The sequence below is a fragment of the Stylophora pistillata genome, chromosome 4 (genome assembly GCF_964205215.1).
Source record: "Stylophora pistillata chromosome 4, jaStyPist1.2, whole genome shotgun sequence".
Taxonomy (NCBI): domain Eukaryota; kingdom Metazoa; phylum Cnidaria; class Anthozoa; order Scleractinia; family Pocilloporidae; genus Stylophora; species Stylophora pistillata.
In genome coordinates, this window is record NC_142522.1 from 31,704,829 (window position 1) to 31,724,301 (window position 19,473).

Below are 19,473 nucleotides of genomic sequence, written 5' to 3' on the forward strand. Positions count from 1 at the left end.
CTGTTTCTAATAAGCTGTGCCTGTTCCTAATAAGCTGTGCCTGTTCCTAATCAGCTGTGCCTGTTCCGAATAAGCTGTGCCTGTTCCTATTTTGATGTCTCGCTTTTTGTTGTGCCTGTTCCTATTTGGAACTGGATTTTGACCCTGATCCCGCTTTAGTAAAGTCCTTCCCTTAACATATCGCAATGTAAGATCTAGTCTCCTTCGCAGCCGTTATTAGGGAGGAGCATTGCGTGACGACTCTGATAACGGCTATGAAGAGACTATGCAAGATCGAGCTCAAATAAGTTTTGATATAATTTACCTTATAATAATAATAAAAGAAAAAGTAGTTGTCTGTCTTATTTTGTGCATTTCGTAAGTTTTGGACACAGCCTTAGGGAATGAATAGTCAGGAGGTTTGATTTTCCTCTGGGAAAGAAAAATTCAGTGCTAACTCCACGGGAAGTTATCAAGCATGAATAACTACGCAAGTGCTGTTTTTAGCACCTTTAAAGAAAGAGATAAAACGTGATGAACTTTAAGGTTTTCCTTGAACAATGATTGCGAAAAAAAAAAAAATTTAAAAATAAGCTCTCTATTTTCGTGAAATCTGTCATACAAATGGATAAACCAATGAACCGAGAAAATTGGCATCTTGTTCACCGTTCTTGGTCAACGCCAGCCTCAGTCACGCATTATGAAAAGTGGATAAATCCATACAGGCTTACTGTGGTTTAAGTTAGGTCGATGAAATAACTCGTTTTAGCTACCAGACAGTCTCTTCCTTTTCTTTCTCTTACAGTACCAAAGTTAAGTGTTAAGTGGCCAAAAATCGAACATTTTCAAAATATGGTGGCAATAGCCGAAAAATTGATTCGGCTCATATTCTCAATTTAGGTAAGCCTTATGGTGAAACAAAGCACTGCATACTTCGTTTGGCTGAATATCGATTTATTTTCGAGAAAATCGATAAAAGCTGAATTTCGCCCAAATGCCGCTTTTAAAGCTCAAAATTTCCGACGAATCTCGGAGCGTCGCGCCACGAATTGAAAACACTTGGACCGACAAAAAGTACCACATTATGAAAAACAACATCAATACATAATTTGACAGCAATTTGAGCAATTCATGATCATTTAATTACACAACGCAATTAAATTTATCCGACCTTCTTCTAACAAGATTAAAAATAGGTCAAAAGTAACCTGTTACTTAGCTATGTGCTATACAAAATAATCCACTGAAAATCTGGCTTTTGTAAGGCAAAGTGTGGTTCTTTTCGATTTCCAAAGGTTTTTTGGGGGAAATGATTCAATGCGATTTAATCAAATTTTAAAGTTGGATAAAATGAGCTGATTTGACGATGCCGTCAGTTATTCGAAAATGTCCACATTCAAACGCAAACTCGATTGTTTCGCATTTACAACCAATTGACAGCGTATTAATATAAAATTATCTTACCGTCCACATTGCTGTACCACACTGAAAGGGGATAGCAGTCCTGAAATTGTTGTATCGCTCCCATAATAGCGTTATAATTTGGCAGGATAGTCAACACATCCTGATAATGATTGTTTACAAAGCGTATCTCGGGGTTTCTCTCTTTCCATTTCGTTGAAAAGGAGGCTGTAATTACTACCCGTAAGAGATCTTTGTTTAAATATAAGTCTTTAACTAAACCGCGGACCAAATGTTGGCGAAACGTTGCTAGTTGAGAAACATGTTTCTCGTGTGCGGAATAACGCTGATTAATTCAAAATTACGGTTCACAGAAATCGACAACTCCGCAAAAATACAACTTTGGACCTTGAAGCACGTGGCTACAGGAACTAAGGTCGAGTGTTACATAAAGGAAACAGGAGCAAACAATTATTTGACTCCGATCCTTATTGAGTTCATAGTTTTATTTTGTAAATTATTGTTTGGGTTGATAAAGCTCATTTTAGGACAAAAAGAACTAAAGATAAACCCAGTTCGGTGATTAAAAGCTCTGCTTGCTACAATACCACTGTATTTTACCGTTGATAAGTTTTCAACTTCCCTGAACTCTTACTAAACTTTCCTCTGCTGACGGTATGTAATATTCAAAATTAGTTACGGTCAAACCTACCAAATGAAACTCAGAGGGGTGTTTTTATCGTTAATCGCTGAAACCACACTGAGTATCTATAGAAACACTTGGTGCTTACTTTGTGTAAGAAGAAACTGGTCGAGATGACAATTGCCTCGAGTAGATGTAAGGCCCATTTTAAATAAATTACAAGTATTTTTTAAGGCATTGAAAAATTGAATCGTATTTGTTTCCTCTTCCTTACTTTTTTAATCTCTTTTGATTGCTTGATTAATTACAGAAATTACCTTGAAACTGGCACTTTCGTTTACTAATAAAACGAATTGCAGAGAAAAGATGTGAACTCTGCAACAGCATTGCGTGTCGTTCTCCTCATAAGGATATCTGCTGCTCGTTCAAAACTATCGTAGGAGTACACTGTGACTTCGACAGACGATCCAGAAAACGGGAAACGGTAATTAGACCTCTTCTTGCCTGTTCAAGGCGCATTGAGAGCAATTCCGCTAGTCTAGGTTTTTCCGGGCCAAAAGACGAAGTTGACCTAGTTCTTAGCCGAGTAGCCATATTCTCTCCTCCTGCTGACATACATTCCATGACAATTTGTCCCTCGCTTAGTGCAAAGCTTGGTGAACGAGAGGCTCTAGTTCGAGGCACAGAGTTCCTTCTGATATATCAAACCACGCTCAATAATATATCGCCATATGATGCATCGATTGGCTTTGGACTTCTATAAGAAGTAGTTATTCACTTCTTAGATTTATCATCTTGGAAGGAAAGATTAGGAAAAGATTTATCATCCTGTAAGGAAAGATTATCATCTTGGAAGGAAGGAAACATGGGTTTCTTTACTTTCTTTTCTCTGGTAAAATCTAGATGTCAATCTTTTCCCGATGGGCGTGAACATTCTGGTCTGACCAGACAACAGGTTTATGTTAAATATTTCATTACGCATCAGCGACGCTCTATAATATTTCGCCATATAATGCATTGATGGCTTTGGACTCGACCATATTTGAGGGGGATAGATCACTACTTGGCTACCTTCTTGGGCAAGAATACTAAATAACTAACTAGTTGAGTTGATTTTTCAAAGCCACTGTTTCCAAAATGCAAGTATTTCATGTAGGTAGACCGACTCGCACTCGAGTCTGCTGTGTCAGCTGGTGCAATGATTACTCGAAGCGTTTCTTGAGTCCCGAGATACGCAGAAATGGTTTTATTTCCAGATGTGAGCTTTTTTTGGACTGCTGCCGGGAAAAGGTGGTTGTGGAAAACGTGAACGTGCTACCTGGGTCGTAGTCTTACTACCGGCACGTGTAACTTAACAAAGCACAGTAGCCTCTGGAGAAGAAGTAGTATAAATATAAAGCCGTTGAACGTTGGCTTTTACAAACATTTCAGCGAACTGTTGTGGTTTTCCAGGTTTGACCCTTGTAAAACTTCCTTTAAGTAAACAAATATTCAAACACCCCACTTTTCTTTGTCGCACATCTGCAATAATGTATGATGGACTAAGCCCTTTGCAGATCTTTCGCACTTTTTTTGTCCTAAAATAAGCTTTATCCCCCGAAGTACCATGAAACATTCAATTATGATACATTAAATTATGATTTAGATAATTTTTTGCTCCTGTTTCGTATATGTAACACACGACCTTAGTTCCTGTAGCCGCGTGCTTCATAGTCCAATCTTTTATTTTTGCGTTTTATTTCAGTAGACCTCATTTTGAATTAATTAGCGTCATTCTGCACGCGAGAAACATGTTTCTGAACTAGCAACATTCCGCTTACATTTGGTTTACGGTTCGCTTGCAGATTTATTTAAACAAAGATCTCTTACGCGAAGTATTTCAACGAAATGGGAATAGAGAAACCCCGAGATATGCTTTGTAAACAATCATTATCAGGATGTGTTGACTATCCTGCCAAGTTCTATTGCTATTGAGGGAGCAAGGCAACAATTTCAGGACAGCAATCCCCTTTTGTGTTACAGCAATATGGACGGTACGATGATATTATGTTAAATAGGCTGCAGATTGGATGTAAAATGCGAAACAATTGAGTTTGTGTGTGTATGTGAACATTAGGGAGCTTAAGACAGAGACGTTAGGGAGCTTAAGATACAGACGTTTTCGGGGCGACAGCAACGTGACAACCTAGGTAGACTGGGCCAGAGGTTGCTGTTTTCGTGCCATAATTTAAGTTGTTAAGATTCTGATGACGGCCGGCCTTTGCGACTTCGTCGAGTTTAATTAATTGTTGCGCTTTATAAATTAAGGCTTTTTTGTCGTAGCATGGCTACGTTTGAAGAATTCCGCCATCTCCTCGTCCTTTACTACGACGCTAATCTTATTAGCGATGAAGAGTTCTTGGTTTTGTATGAAATGTTTCCGTATAAAAACCTCAATTTTCCATAAGAAAATGTTTATAGATCTGAGGTGTACGTTTTCGAGGTGCATCTACGAATTGATAGAGGGAATGGCAGCAAGCAAAAATTCCCTTTTATGTTAAGAATTCAAGTACTGTACGCGTACGTGCCCAAAATTTACTTCGACGATTTGGACTTAACTGTTGCTTCGGTCATTTTAACCAAAAGAGAAAACAAAAGGTCTCTTGAGTTAGCCGAGACATCGTGTGATGATTTGTGCGAAATGTGATAATGCAATCACTTTAATACAAGTGACAAAACTGCCAGTATATTAAAAAAAAAACAAACAAGATCAACTCACGTTTTCACCACGACGGCAAACTCACTGATCTCACGTCGCCGGCGTGAGGGCGACGGCGGGGCCGCATGCGCAGTCAATCTCGCCCCAATCTTAATCGGTCTCCACGTCGCCGTCGCCCCGAAAACGTCTGTCTCTTAAGCTCCCTAATTTCGGGGCGACGGCGACGTGGAGACCGATTAAGATTGGGGCGAGATTGACTGCGCATGCGGCCCCACCGTCGCCCTCACGTCGGCGACGTGAGATCAGTGAGTTTGCCGTCGTGGTGAAAACGTGAGTTGATCTTGTTTGTTTTTTTTTTTTTTTTATATAATGCCAATTTTGTCACTTGTATTCAAGTTATTGCATTATCAAATTTCGCACAAGTCATCACACGATGTCTCGGCCAACTCAAGAGACCTTTTGTTTTCTCTTTAGGTTAGAATGACCGAAGCAACAGTGAAGTCCAAATCGTCGAGGTAAGTTTTGGGCACGTACGCGTACAGTACTTGAATTCTTACCATAAAAGGGGATTTTTGCTTGCTGCCATTCCCTTTATCAATTCGTAGATGCACCTGGCAAACGTACACCTCAGATCTATGGAGGTTTTTCAGCTTAGTGCGTAGTCTTGGACTGAAACGTCATATACTTAAATAAAGTTCTTATCGCATCGGACTTTCCTTATGTAGCTAAAGGCTGGCTTCTTCGGTAGTGTAGCAGCTCCCGTAAGTTGAGTATCTCTGAAGGCATCTAACTTTATTAATTCAGTGGAACTGAGTTCTTGTAACGACTCCAATTGTTATTAGAACGAGCTGTTGCTGTTTGTACATCTCTCATATTTCAAATTATAAGATCTTAAAGCCATAGGACACTGATGTTCTGATCATAACGTAGCTCTATGAAAAGTGTCTTTAATTCTTGTTTACAAATTAATTCTAAACTCCGACTCCTTTTTTTCAGCACAATGGAATGGACAAACCAGCTTGACACATTTTTTAACGTCGAAGTAAAGGACGAGGAGATGGCGGAATTCTTCAAACGTAACCATGCTACGACAAAAAGCCTTAATTTATAAAGCGCAACAAATAAACTAGACGAAGTCGCAGAAGTCGCAAAGGCCGGCCGTCATCAGAATCTTAACAACTTAAATTGTGGCGCGAAAATGGCCACCTCTGACCCAGTCTACCTGGGTTGTCACGTCGCCGTCATCTCGAAAACGTCTGTATCTTAAGCTCCCTATTTTCGAATAACTGACGGCACCGTCAAATCAGCTCATTTTTATCCAACTTTAAAATTTGATTAAATCGCATTGAATCATTTCATCAAAAAATCATTTGGAGATCGAAAAGAACCACACTTTGCCTTCCAAAAGCCAGATTTTCAGTCGATTATTTTGTATATAAGCCACCGTAACGATTACAAAAGCTGACGTTTCGAGCGTTAACCCTTCGTCGGAGCGAATAGAGGAATTGTGGGTTGTGTGTGCTTTAAAAGGCAGGAAATGGAGCTACGTTTTTGGTGGGAACATGGCAACGAGAAAAACAAGAATAAATTAGTGGAATGAAAAGCGTTCGTTGATCCCTGTGGGATTTAGACTGCCGGTTTGAAAGATGAGTTTTTGTTCAAGATTTTTACGACTTTCCGTGCTACTTAAGTGTAAGGAAAGACCGTAGATTGCCATATGTTGCTTAGAATGATTAGGTAAATAAACTTCGTCGTTTATGCAGTGATGACTCTGATTTCCACCACAAATCAGAGTCAATCTGCCAGTTTTCGATAAACGTGGTTACCCTGTTTCTGTCGTTCAAGCGGGTTACCACCGCGCCCAACTTATTGATCGACATTCAGCACTACAAACGTCGCATAAGGAAGATTCCGACCGCATTCCATTCACTCTCACGTTTCACCCTCACAACCACTCAGTTAAAACCATCATTCTTAAAAACTTTAAATTACTTCAAAACGATCCAGAGACAAGCACTATCTTTTCGCTGCCTCCGCTCATTTCATTCAAACGCGACAAAAACATAGGCAAGTTTTTGGTCAGTTCTTTTCAGACTAATGACCAACCAGGCACTTTTAAATGCGCTCGTGCACGATGCAAAACGTGTCCTTTCATTCACAAAACTGATAAAATATCGGGACCGAAACGATCCAGGTCACCGATCACTTCACGTGCACCTCCGCCCAATGTAATCTATTGCATAACTTGCACTTATTGCAAAAAGATATACATCGGCGAAAAAGGCAGAAGACTAGGTGACCGCTTCCGAGAACACCTTCGAGACGTGGAATGACAAGGACACATCGAAACCACTCGCTAGACATTTTAATTTACCTAATCATTCTAAGCAACATATGACAATCTGCGGTCTTTGCTTACACTTAGGTAGCACGGAAAGCCGTAAAAATCTTGAACAAAAGCTCATCTTTCAAACCGGCAGTCTAAATCCCACAGGGATCAACGAATGCTTTTCATTCCACTAATTTATTCTTGTTTTTCTCGTTGCAATGTTCCCACCAATAACGTAGTTCCATTTTCTGCCTTTAAAAGCACACACAACCCACAATTCCTCTATTCGCTCCGACGAAGGGCTAACGCTCGAAACGTCAGCTTTTGTAATCGTTACGGTGGCCAATTTACCATTTCAACCTTGTTGATATATCCCAATTATTTCGTTAATCCCACAGACGCAGCCCCAAACAGTTTTCTGTCGAAACTATCAGCCTTGATTATTTTACATGGCACATAGTGAAATAACGGGTTACTTTTGACCTATTTTTAATCTTGTTAGAAGAAGGTCGGTTAAATTCAATTAGATTGTGTAAGTAAAAGATCACGAATTGCTTAAATTGTTGTCAACATATGTATTAATGTTGTTTTTCAAGATTTGGTACTTTTTATCGGTCCAAGTGTTTTCAATGTGCGGCGTGACGCTCCGAGATTTGTGTGAAATTTTAAACTTCAAAAGTGGCATTTGGTCGAAATTCAGCTTTTATCGATTTTCTCGCCAAACGAAGTATGCAGTGCTTTGTTTCACCATAAGGCCTACCTGACTTGAGAATATGAGCCGAATCGATTTTTTGGCTGTTGCCACCAAATGTTTGACCATTTGTAACATTCGCTCCTAAAAACGTGCCGTTCAGCGCATTAGCCATTCGTGTAATGGATCATTAAGTGTCCTCGCCTTCTGTTTTTTTTTTTTTTTTTCTTTTTTTGCGGGGGGGGGGGGGGGGACTGAATTTTTTATGGCGACCATTTTACAATTGAAGGTCGCCAAACGGCGACTTTTTGATAAATTGAGCTTGGAGCGCTGTAAGAACATATAAATTTGAATCGTTTGATTCTGAAAAATAGGGAAATGATTGCCGAAAACTTAAAAACGGTTCAAGCTCCATTTTCCTCCTTTCCCAATGTTTCGTTGAAGCAGCCTTCAAACTACAAGATGCCGTCAGATTTCTGGATTATAACTGAGCTTATTGTATGTACCTTCATTCGACCAAGATACCACTGAAGGTAAACAAAACCGGTCAAAATTTTAAAGGTTAACAAAAATGGTCCTTACCTTGTCTGCAGACACCGATACACGGGAACAGGATGTTATTAGGGCAATGCATACATCGGAAATGAAGAACATTCTTGACTCTACTACCATTTCGAGTTCCCAAATAGGAATGACGCGAAGAAAGGTTCTTTTCAACAGCGGGTCAACTCTAAAGGATGGTGTTAGTCGAGGCAATACATCCGAAAAATTCCTACCGAAAAACAAAGTGATTGATACAATCACTCACAAATACCCATCAATTTTTTAATTTTACATTCAACGTTTGATATCGCCTTTACGCAACGAAATAGCTACATGTACATCAGCAGGCTTTGCTGCCCTTTTAAAGAAAAAAACGGTAAAACGGTCATGAACTCTTTTTCGGGTCAATTGCCATACTTTCCTCCTTGATCATTAGCAATGCCAGGGGAGATTTTAGTACAAAAAGGGCAAAAAGCCTATTATTATTTCAAAACATACACTTACAGATGTGCTGAAATTTTCTGAAATTCTTTCAGCTTTAGCTTCTGAGCTCCATACCACTCAAGTTTGTTATAAGATCCTTCGGTATCAGGCTCTTCAAAAGGCTTTGAATCTCCTCGTAAGAAATGCAGAAGTGGCACGGCAAACAGCCACGTCTCTGCATCTGTTGCCAAGTCGTCCCTCATAATTAGGTTACAGAGTACCTCAATCCCCTCGGCAGCAAAGCTATGAAAAAAGAAAATAACAAATGACTTTGTGAACCTGTGAAGATTAATTTAAACTTACTTTCCCTGGCACCGTTTCCACAGAAACTTCCAGCTTGACGCAAACCAAATTAGTTTCATATTTCCCTTAATTTGGCATTGTGTTCTTGTGCTAATTTTTCCCCCAAAATTTCAGGGAGTATACTGACAAATTTCAAATCGGGGACCTCTGCTATTCTGTGGGTTTTTTTACTATCTTTTTTTCTTCATTGATTTTCTCGGTAAACCTCAAAACGAGACACCAAAGGATGTCTTATAAGAACTGATAATGAGAGCGATCTTCGTAGTAATGAACATTACTTTGGCAGTAGCGAAAATAAGGCATGAAAAAAATTCAGGCCTGTACGGGATTCGAAAATAACCCATGACCTTTGCCAGACCGGTGCAGTGCCCTACCAACTGAGCTAACAAGCCAACTGGGAACTGGTCATTATGTTGGTCCGTAATAAACCCGTGAGATGATGATTCAACGTTTGTGAATATCTGAAATCATTTATGTGAACTGCGGTCAAAGAAATGAGTATGAGAGCGAACTGTTAACAATTTGCCTAAATTAACACAAATAAAGTTTAATGTTTTATCATATGTATGATTGTATGTCGCGTGTTTTTGTTCTTTTTTTTTTCCTGATGATGGATTTTTTTTTCAGAAAAATCAATGTTGTTGTCACTACTATCAATTAAAAATTTTGCAATTTTTTCAACCTTTTTTAAACTGATTTGTATGTTTGCACACTCAACGAATTAATTCTTTGAGCTTGGAGCCTCATCGACACTTAGTGTTGTCAGTCAGATCACCCTAACGAAGGGGCTATCGCTCGAAAAGTGAGCTTTGTTAGAAACTCTTCAAGGTGACTCAGTAATTAACATTATCGACTCAGTTGATGAAACCAGATTATCCCGTCTACATGTTTGGTGCCTTTGACAAAACACTTTACAAAAACTTGCCTTCTGAGTCCCTCGCTAAATTCGTCCAAAACGACTTCATACATAGTACATTTTTCCTCAGTAGGATCTGCTTCAAGTGACAAGCATCGTAAAAGTGTAAGCACTAGTTCTCGTGATAACTCTGTTTGGTAGTGTTTGAAAAGCGTGACCATCCCCAGAGTGGAGACCAGTGCCGAAACTCGGGTTTTAAATCCAACATCTCTCTTGGTCAACACTGCGTAGTTTTCCCCCATTTTAGGTTCCAAGTACTCTATCAAAACCTTGACACAAAAAAGGATACAGTCCAAAATATAACTGAGTTTAAAAAAACTGTATCGTAGACTAGCTAATTTGGTAATCAAAACAGGCACGCCACAACTTTTCGCCAACCAGTGCATTTATTCACATCAGATGGGTCCATCTTGTTACAAATACTGACTGATACCTTTGTCAACCCAACCTAGTTTGTCACTAGGATCTTCTCCAAACTAAATTCTTATTTCCCATTGCGCGTTGAATTTCAGTAAGCAAAGGGGGAGCGATAGTCGAGCAGAGTGGAAGGGGGAGACTTCTCACTATCGCAACCGTTTTCTGACTGAACGTCTCTAACAAGTTAATCGAGAGTACCCGTAATCCACTTTCAAAGGAACACCTGTGGAAATAATTAGCCTCGACTTCATTACACTTTAATTGTTAGTAATGTGTTTAGCTTTTGAATGGGATGGCTTTACCTTGTGAAGATCGAATCTCGGTGGTTTCTTAACTACGGGCTTACTGTAAGAAAGGTTCGATTTCACGTAAACGTTGGTCACGCAATGTATTACTTGATCTGACTCCACTATCGCATCTGTAGCCGTCATTTCTATCCCCGTGTCATCGACAAGAAACCCTTTCCAATTTGGTAAGAAGGCGAGTAGAGCTGTCGCACGATTTTCAGCCGTTTCTTCCGAACGAAACCATCCTTTTACTGTTTCCCATAAGCTTTTCTCATAAATGTAGCTTACTCCGTCATATTGGTGCCATATTGCTATCAAAAAAACAAAATATTACAGCATTAAAAAGTGCTGAAAATGAATCCGCCTTCGTGTTCGTTATTCCATCGAAAACTGTTTGTTTTATCTCTGAAGCCTTTGTCTGCCGCTCAATTTAACTATTCAAAAACGTGTTTAAACCAACGCCAACTGGTAGTGAAGGAATGTCAATACAAACTTTAATTTTTTTCTACACCAGATCTAAAATCGCTCCAGACCTCAATCATTTTCCAATATTAAGGAGACGCGAGGTCATTAAGTTGTTCTTTTTTAAAAAAAATAATAATTATTGTTGACATATGAACATCCAGTCGTCGGATCTAATAGTGTGAAGGCTTGACGCAAAACAAATTGTTCTTGTAGTCAGGCACCATTTAAATCTGGTTAGTAGTCAATATTAACATTCTACCGATCGAGAAAAAGTTAAAATCTTACCCCCAGGTTTCAGGTGTCCTTCTGGGATGAGAAGGTATCGATCGACTATAAATCCACGAGGGCGTTGAAACTCGATAAGCTGTTCCCATAAAACTTCTCCATTCTTCATTATCACGTATTTGTAACGGGTTCCATCATAGACACGCTGGATGCTGAGAGTACAGCGACCGATATAGTACATAACCTTTTTCCTGTCCCTTCCCTTTTCACTGATGAAAATGATAAAAAGGGCAAAGTTAATTCACGCAAACTATAGAAGGAAAAAAAAGGGACAATATGCTGTTGTTTACTAAGCTGACATAACATGACTAGGTCTACTACATGGGACATCTGTGGTCAGGTGCAACAGTAGACGATAAGTTTTAATCAAACTTTCCTTCTCGGTCGCATTTTTTGATATGGGAAAAGCTAAAAACAGAGCCACGCCAGATTTTTGCAAGTATTCTCCCTCTTTCATTACAATACAAATAAACTATTTGAGTATGATTGATGCGGTGATAATAGAGATGTGAGCGTCAGATTGTTTGACGATTTCGTCTCATCTCAGTATGACCACCTCGCGCGAGGAGATTATAGCGAGTTAGTATAATTCCTCCGACGATTATAGATGTGCACGCGCCCTGATTAGTCGAGGAATGCGTCCTATCTCGCTCTAATCACCTCGCGTGAGGTGATTTTAGCAAGAGGAGCTTAATATCAAAATGGCTGCCTTGCGTTTTGTCAATGTTGTGCAGGAAGTGATAAACGCGATAGAAAAAATACAATTCTGAAGAGCACAAGTGTTACTAAGTTTGGCGTAACAACTTTTAAAAGAGACTGAGATTGTTGTTTTTAAAAGAGAGATAAGTTTTTGCTGATTGAATTAAATAAACCTGTTCAACTTGGGTATAGACTGGTTGCTCTTATCGATACGAGTAATCAAAACCATTTTAACAGAAAGGGTTCAGCATCAAAACGAGTTTACAAAAGAATTTGAAGGCACATGAGCAATTGTACCAAACAATTACTCGCTTCCACCTCCGTGAATAATGTTGAATAATATTCCTTTGCCTCCGGCAAGTAATAATGGTTGATTAACATTTTCAGTAAGGTCACTTACAAATGATAATTCAAAAACGCAAAGTTCAACTGGTCAACCACAACAAATCAATGCTATTCAAGAAATGCAGCGAATGAAAAAACGTTAATTAAAACTGCCCAATCAATTCCATGTACAGTCCGAACTCGAACTACTCAGAGGTCCATTATCAATTAAAATCCACGGTCGTGTACAGTAAAGAATGAGGTAGCATGAACAAACACACTTGTCTGCGTATAGTTTAAAATTCTAAAGAATATATTTTCCATAGCTTTACAGTGTTTGCTAATACCACAACATAAATATTGAAATATCTGTTAAAAGCCTAACCTTATTAATTCCATATCTACACAGTTTACTTCAAAGTCTCCTAAATCTTCTCCGGAAGCTCGTATGTGTAAGTGTTCCTCTTCCATTTTTAAGTTTGACACTAACAAAACATGGAACACTACAGTAACCCCATTCTCTGGTTCAACTTGCTTCAAGCTACACTTCGGCAGCGGTGAAGCCCTGTGAATGCACATCAAAGTAAAAGAATGACGGGGAATTAACAGCAGACCATGGTCCTTCAGCTACATTAATGAAATCGGAGCGAAAAGAAAACAAAAATTAAGGGATTGTTCGAATGATAAATATGAGTAGTGGCAGTTGATCACAAAGGACACTGACAATTATCTTGAACTGTCTGTGTTTCCGCACACTCACTCTCAATCGGACAATTCTTAAAAAGGGCTCAATTTTTTGCAAGAGAATGAGATAAATAATCTTTAATTTTTACAACATAAAAACGACATTCTCTTCTGTAATATTTTCAAAAGTTACCTGAGCGATATACAGTATCAGAAAAACTTACGATGGAGGTTGAATGTTTCTCTTTCCTTCTTTTCCTTGTCCTTTGTTTTTTGGAGCAGGAGCATTTACTTGAAATTCAGTTTCATCTTTTCGGTACCACTGTCCAGGAGGTAACTGCACCTGACAAATTGGGAACGTCAATAAGTCTCCTTCAGCAACATTCTAATTCTGTTTCTTTAAGACCTCAAAAAGACTTTAATCTATTCTTCTTGACCCTTACTTATACGAATTGGCAAGTTCGACTTATCTGCTGTGATTGAAAAAATAAAACAACACTATAAAATGTCGTTGAGAACATTTATGTTTAATTCCATTTTCCTTAGATTTTCAAAAATAAGATTAGTTGCAAGATCAATATCTCCAACAACAGCAATTTGGTAAATAAATAACTTTTTCGAACTTTCTCGAGTCATCTACAACGCGAAGGCACACGTTCGAAAACAATCCTTGGGCAGTGACAGGCAAAAAACTGCGGCTCTGAATGATAGAGCATCCCAGCGGAATCTAAAGGTCTGAGGTTCGATTACTCACGGGGACTCAGAATTCTTACTTTTACCACGCTCGTGACAGGACGAAAAACGTCCAAAATGTTTGGCTTTCTTTGCGAAACCTTTTCTTGAAAAGTCATTCACTTTCCAAAAACAGTTTTTCTTCTCAAAATATTTGCACATTGTCATTACTTACTTCCTCTGAGCCATTTGGAGGATCTTTCAAGGCAGTTGTATCCCTTTCCACATCGTTCTGGACCAGAAGTGTGGTCTCGACATTCCCACCGTCGAAAGGTGGATTTCCGCCTTCAAATGACTGTAATGATGTACCTGGAGTCTGTGTATCTTTTACTTCTCCTGCCTAATAGAAATGCACAAAAGACAATGCCAAAAAATAAGTTACTGGGGTAAAAATGATTTTTCAGTCAGTTCCACAAACATACTCGAAAAAGGGTATGGGCGGGCTATTGGCAGGAGAGAATGTATATCATGACCTCCCGATTTTTTGTTTGGTTGTCTTCCAAGAAGTTGCAAAACCAAGGGAGTAAACGAAAACAGAATTCGAGCATCAGGACGACATTCTGGAATTTGGACTTCGTTTTAGCAACCAAGTACCCCAGTGGTCTTCGCAAGTTAACTGCAATTACACTCAACCTGTAAAAATCAGTTAATTACTTATTAACTCATCCACAGGTTAATGGAAGTGTGATTAATATCACGTAGATCACTCGTAATTTCACCAAATGTTTCCCAATTTACAAATCTCGACAACACGTAACGCATTTTTTAGGGTGGAAACACCTTGTCATTTGCAAAGGGGAAAGGATTGGGTAATTTCATTCCTTCAGGCTGAAGTTTCTGAGGATTTTTGAAAGAAACTTAGCTACTCATCCAATGCTTTTACGTTACCTTCACATAAAATAACTTTATTCTCCACGCCTTACCTCGTAGCCTTTGTCATCCACCCTTGTGCTCCCTAAACCACTAAGAGGGTCTTCGTCCTCAGCAGAAAACGTCACTAAAGTAGCACGGTCGAGAATTCCATTACTGAAATTTGGAGCTTCATCCTTAAGAGATTGTGAAGTTTGAATAGGTATCTGGTATTCTTTTTCCAGAGCCTGCAAAATTTTACGTAAGATAACAACGAAGGAAAATATAAATCAGTGTGAGGATTAGGTTACCTATACTTTATCATTGATATCTTGTTTAATCAAGGACAAGGACTTCCTTTCCATCAAGGACACAGTTACACAGGATAATTCAACTGAGTAGGCGTCACGGATTAAAACCTTCCTGAAGGTGGCCCTGCAAAACTGTTCATTTTCGTATGAGCAACGGTTAAAACCAACGAAGAAAAAAGTCTCAGAGAAAAGTTCGCAACAACTACTTTAAGATGAATGGGAGTGATCTTCCCATTAATAAACACTACTTTAGCAGTAGTGAAATTAAAGGCTGAAAATCATCTACTAATCCGCAATTCAAATATATGATATTGATATATTTACAGTCATCTATTCGTCACTCCATGGGTTTACTATGAACCAACGTACAAAATGACCAGCTCCCAGTTGGCTTGTTAGGTCAGTTGGTAGTGCACTGCACTGGTATCGCAAATGTCATAGGTTCAACTCCGATTTCATTCCCAATACAGGCCTAAGTTTGAGTATTTATATTCATTACTGCAAAGATCACTCTATTCATTTAAAAATTAGCAGTTTAATTATATGATATTCAATCTTCACAATCATTCAATACTTTAACATAGCTGTAAGTTACCTACCTGAGAAGAATTGTTTCCACGAATGTTTTCAGTTGTTATATCATCAAGGGGATACGAGGAAGGTTTTTGAGAATTTGCATTGACCAACTGGCTAGAACTGGGTGGCCCTGATGGTGGAAAGCATATATGTTCTTTCCCAGGGTTGTTAGCAGAATCAGCCCGATAGTTTTTCTTCTCTTCACCCTTTTGCTGCTGATTAGCATATGTCACCAAAGCATTATCTGGTGGATTGGCTTGCATCCTTTCTTTCTCCCTATTACTGACTCCATCATCCCTTCCCATCTGATTAGGATCAAGGCCACCCTGCTCAAGTTCTGCTGGACCCCTCACCGTTTCACCATTAGTGTGTCCCGCTTTCATGGCTCTTTGGCTGTCATCCCCGCTATCTGTGGAACCTTCATCAAATCCTACTCTGTTGTCAAACTTTGATTGCCTCCCATTTTGTGTTGCTGTTGGCTCTGTATCATCTGGTTTATCCCATGAACCCGACAGGTCTGCCCCACAACGAGCTGTAGCACCAAACTGATAAGGCAAACCACTGTCTCCCACTACTGCTGGCTCTCGGGATGTTGGAGGGGCATTCCCTGAATGATGATTGCCTTCTAATGACTCATTCTCTCTTTCAATTGGCTGATTGTTCATGGGAATACCACCCTTACTGTCTGGCTGACCCTGGTGAATCACAGGTTGAGTTTGCTGACTTGACAAAATCTCATACACTTCCCTGTCTCTGGATGACGGCTGCTGCTTATTCTGGCAATCACCTTTGTGTAAAGGAAAAAAAAAATATTTCTTTGTTGGGTAATTAGATGCAAAAGCGTTTTGTACCGTTCGGGTTTCAAGCAAATTTTTCTCTAATTGTGCTTTAGAATTTGAAAGAGAAAAATATGTAACATAATCTCTACAATATAACCTATTTTTTGGATCTCCACAGTTAAACATAAAAACAAAAACTCTACAAAATTACAAAAGATATGAAAACTATTAAAGTTATCAAAAAGCTATCCTAAATCAGTATGTTTTCAGGTTCCATTTAATTCATTCAAAGATCTTGAAGCAATATTATGGTCCTTAAAAAAGAGTTCCAGAAGGATGGAGCAGCTACAATAGCTCAGGCTCTGTACCCATAAGCTTCTACCTGATTTAACCTCAAGTTGTGGAGCACCAGACTGCTGTGTGGGAGGTTGATGATAAAGATGATCCAGCCCCAGACCAGGCCATCAATTGGGGTCTTAAAATAACTAAGGAGAATAAGCTGCCTTTGCTATCATAATAACATCTACAAATGGTCATAGACTATTAAAGTCTTTTCAGAAAAGGACAAAAAGTCATAGCCCCATCTACATCTTTTGTTTCTCCAAATCAATTCTTGTCATTAACATTAATCTTTTTTGGTTCAATTGATTTTATACATTGAACATTTTCATCTGTGTACCAATTACTGCAACAATGAATGTAATTGATTTATTACTTGTAATAATACCCTTATGGAATGGATTTTGGAATTCCTACGAATTCCTGGGATTATCCTAGGAATTTTTTCCAAGGAATTACTTAGAATAAGAGGTGTGAATTTTCATAGGAATTCTCACCTGCAACAACTCTGGTTCTAAAAACCTGGAAATTCCCAAAAATTCCATGTTTATAGCCAACAGGACTTGGAATTCCTAGGAATTCCAACTCAGAGCACCAATGACTTCCCTGAGAGACTCTAGATTCAAAAGCTTGCCGGAAATTCCTAAGAATTTTTAGGAATTTCTAGGAAAGTTTAAGAATTAATGGGAATTTTAGGAAAACTTTGAGGCAACTAAGATAAAATAAATACCTGCATTAACTCCCAACTACAAATTCAAGTAGTCAATGAATTTATTTACATGCTTAACTCAGGTTTATATGTAAATTAATTTCTATTGTATATTAACATCAACTTGTAGTAATATTAGGATGAAATTAGATTTCTTTTTTTTTTCTTGAAACCTTCATAAAAATTATCCTCAATTAGAGCTATCCATTTAAGATAGTCCTAAAGAATCATTATATTTGGTCTGACACAAATTGTGAATAAAATCTGTTTATTTGTTTTCATGAAATACAATCACTTGAGTTATGTTTACTGCAATAAGAAAACTATAATAGTATGTCAACTGGGGCGACCCTAAGAGCTGGAACGGTGGAACGGCAGAATAGTGCAATGGCAGAATGGCGGAAAATGACCCCAAATCCTTAAACACAAAACGGTGGAAAATGACCCCAAATTCTTAAACACAGAATGGCAGATAATGACCCCAAATTCTGAAACACAGAATGGATGTCAGGGCATGTTGCACGAATTTGTACAAAGACACTCAAGTGCTTGGCTCATTCATCCCCACGATGATAACGTGCTTTACTAAAATTAAGAGTTATTAATTTTTTTCTTTCACGGAGTGGTATGATTAATAATGAGCCATTATACATATAAGATAGCTGCATTTTTGCATTGTAAACCTGTATAGTTACTTTTGTTATGCTAAATTTGCATGTAAGTGTGAGATCACAGGAACGTTTTCAGGCTTCTTAATCATAATGATGTTCAGCCCCAGCTCCAAACTTAGACTAGTGTGAGAGCAAGTCCTCATTACAAGCCCTTCAATATGAGCGTTTCTTCATCCACAAAAAAGTTTTAGGCCTTGAGTAACACTAGGGGAAGAGAGGTTTGCATAGGGTCACGTCCATGGGAATTTCTCATGGCCATAGAGTTGACAATTTGCAATTTGTGGGGGAACAGAAGAAATCTGCTAAACGAATTGGTGAAATAGCCTCTTTTTTGTCCAGAAAGTTTATTTCTTCCAATGATATGTAAGCTGTAAATTTAATAGTTGGATCGTGGTGTTTTGGACACCTGGTCGCAAAGAAATTCTTCAAATTCTTCCTGACAGATTCCTTCTGCTAACTTTCTTTTGTCTTTTGACGCCGTGAAAAATTCCCATGCCCATGACCCCATGCAAACCTCTCTTCACCTAGTGTTACTCAAGGCCCAAAACTTACTCGTGGACAAAGAAATGCTTATATTGAAGGGCTCGTAACGAGGGCTTCCTCTCACGCCAGTCTAAGTTTGTAGCTGGGACTGAACATCGTTATATTTTGAGAAGCCTGAAGACGTTCCTGTGATGTTCTCACATGTACAAGCGTTTGAGATATTTTTGTTTCAATAAATCAATGCAGATGTGACCAGGAAACTTATGAAAGTTGCAATTGTTTATTGTAATGTGGTATGTCAAGTTAGTTTTCACATGCTGTGCAACTTTTTATGTCACAACTAAACTCATGGCAAATTTAGCAGAACAAAAAATAACTAAACACATTTACAGCTCGAAAACGCAGCTATCTTTCATGTATAATGGTTCATTATTAATCATACGACTCAGTAAAAGAAAAAAAAATTAATAACTCTTAATTTTAGTCAGGCACGTTATTGTTGTGGGGATGAATGAGCCAAGTGCTTGAGTATTTTTGTACAGAATTTGTGCAACATGCCTTGACATCTGTTCTCTGTTTTAGGATTTGGGGTCATTTTCCACAGTTCTGTGTTTTAGGATTTGGGGTCATTTTCCGCAGTTCTGTGTTTTAGGATCTGGGGTAATTTTCAGCCTTTCTTTGTATTAGAATTTGGGGTCATTTTCCGCCGTTCCACCATTCTGGCTCTTAAGGTCACCTTGTCAACTGTTGTCCCTTCTTTTAACTCCATGGCACCAATGACTTGCTTTTCATTTACAACACTCACACTGTTCTCATTTCCCTATTGAACAACAGTAAAACCCATCTTCAGAGATGTCATGTCAACCACCAGCGCAAC

The 19,473-nt window shown here is 38.7% G+C and overlaps 1 protein-coding gene across 3 annotated transcripts in view; it reads right to left on the bottom strand.

Moving 5' to 3' along the window:
* LOC111338202 (E3 ubiquitin-protein ligase rnf213-alpha) overlaps window positions 1-19,473 on the bottom strand; it is a 137,145-nt gene that overhangs the window by 95,663 nt on the left and 22,009 nt on the right. For all 3 annotated transcript variants that reach the window (XR_015999609.1, XM_088755831.1, XM_088755832.1), the window contains exons 4-13: window positions 15,639-16,402; window positions 14,803-14,976; window positions 14,055-14,219; window positions 13,372-13,490; window positions 12,849-13,028; window positions 11,441-11,649; window positions 10,706-11,001; window positions 9,996-10,255; window positions 8,789-9,010; window positions 8,324-8,513 (exon numbers count right to left, since the gene is read on the bottom strand). Coding sequence is in view for 2 of the 3 variants with exons in the window: in XM_088755831.1 (XP_088611957.1) it covers window positions 8,324-8,513; window positions 8,789-9,010; window positions 9,996-10,255; window positions 10,706-11,001; window positions 11,441-11,649; window positions 12,849-13,028; window positions 13,372-13,490; window positions 14,055-14,219; window positions 14,803-14,976; window positions 15,639-16,402 (2,579 nt within the window). In the remaining variant the exon portion in view is untranslated. The remainder of the gene's footprint in view (window positions 1-8,323; window positions 8,514-8,788; window positions 9,011-9,995; window positions 10,256-10,705; window positions 11,002-11,440; window positions 11,650-12,848; window positions 13,029-13,371; window positions 13,491-14,054; window positions 14,220-14,802; window positions 14,977-15,638; window positions 16,403-19,473) is intronic.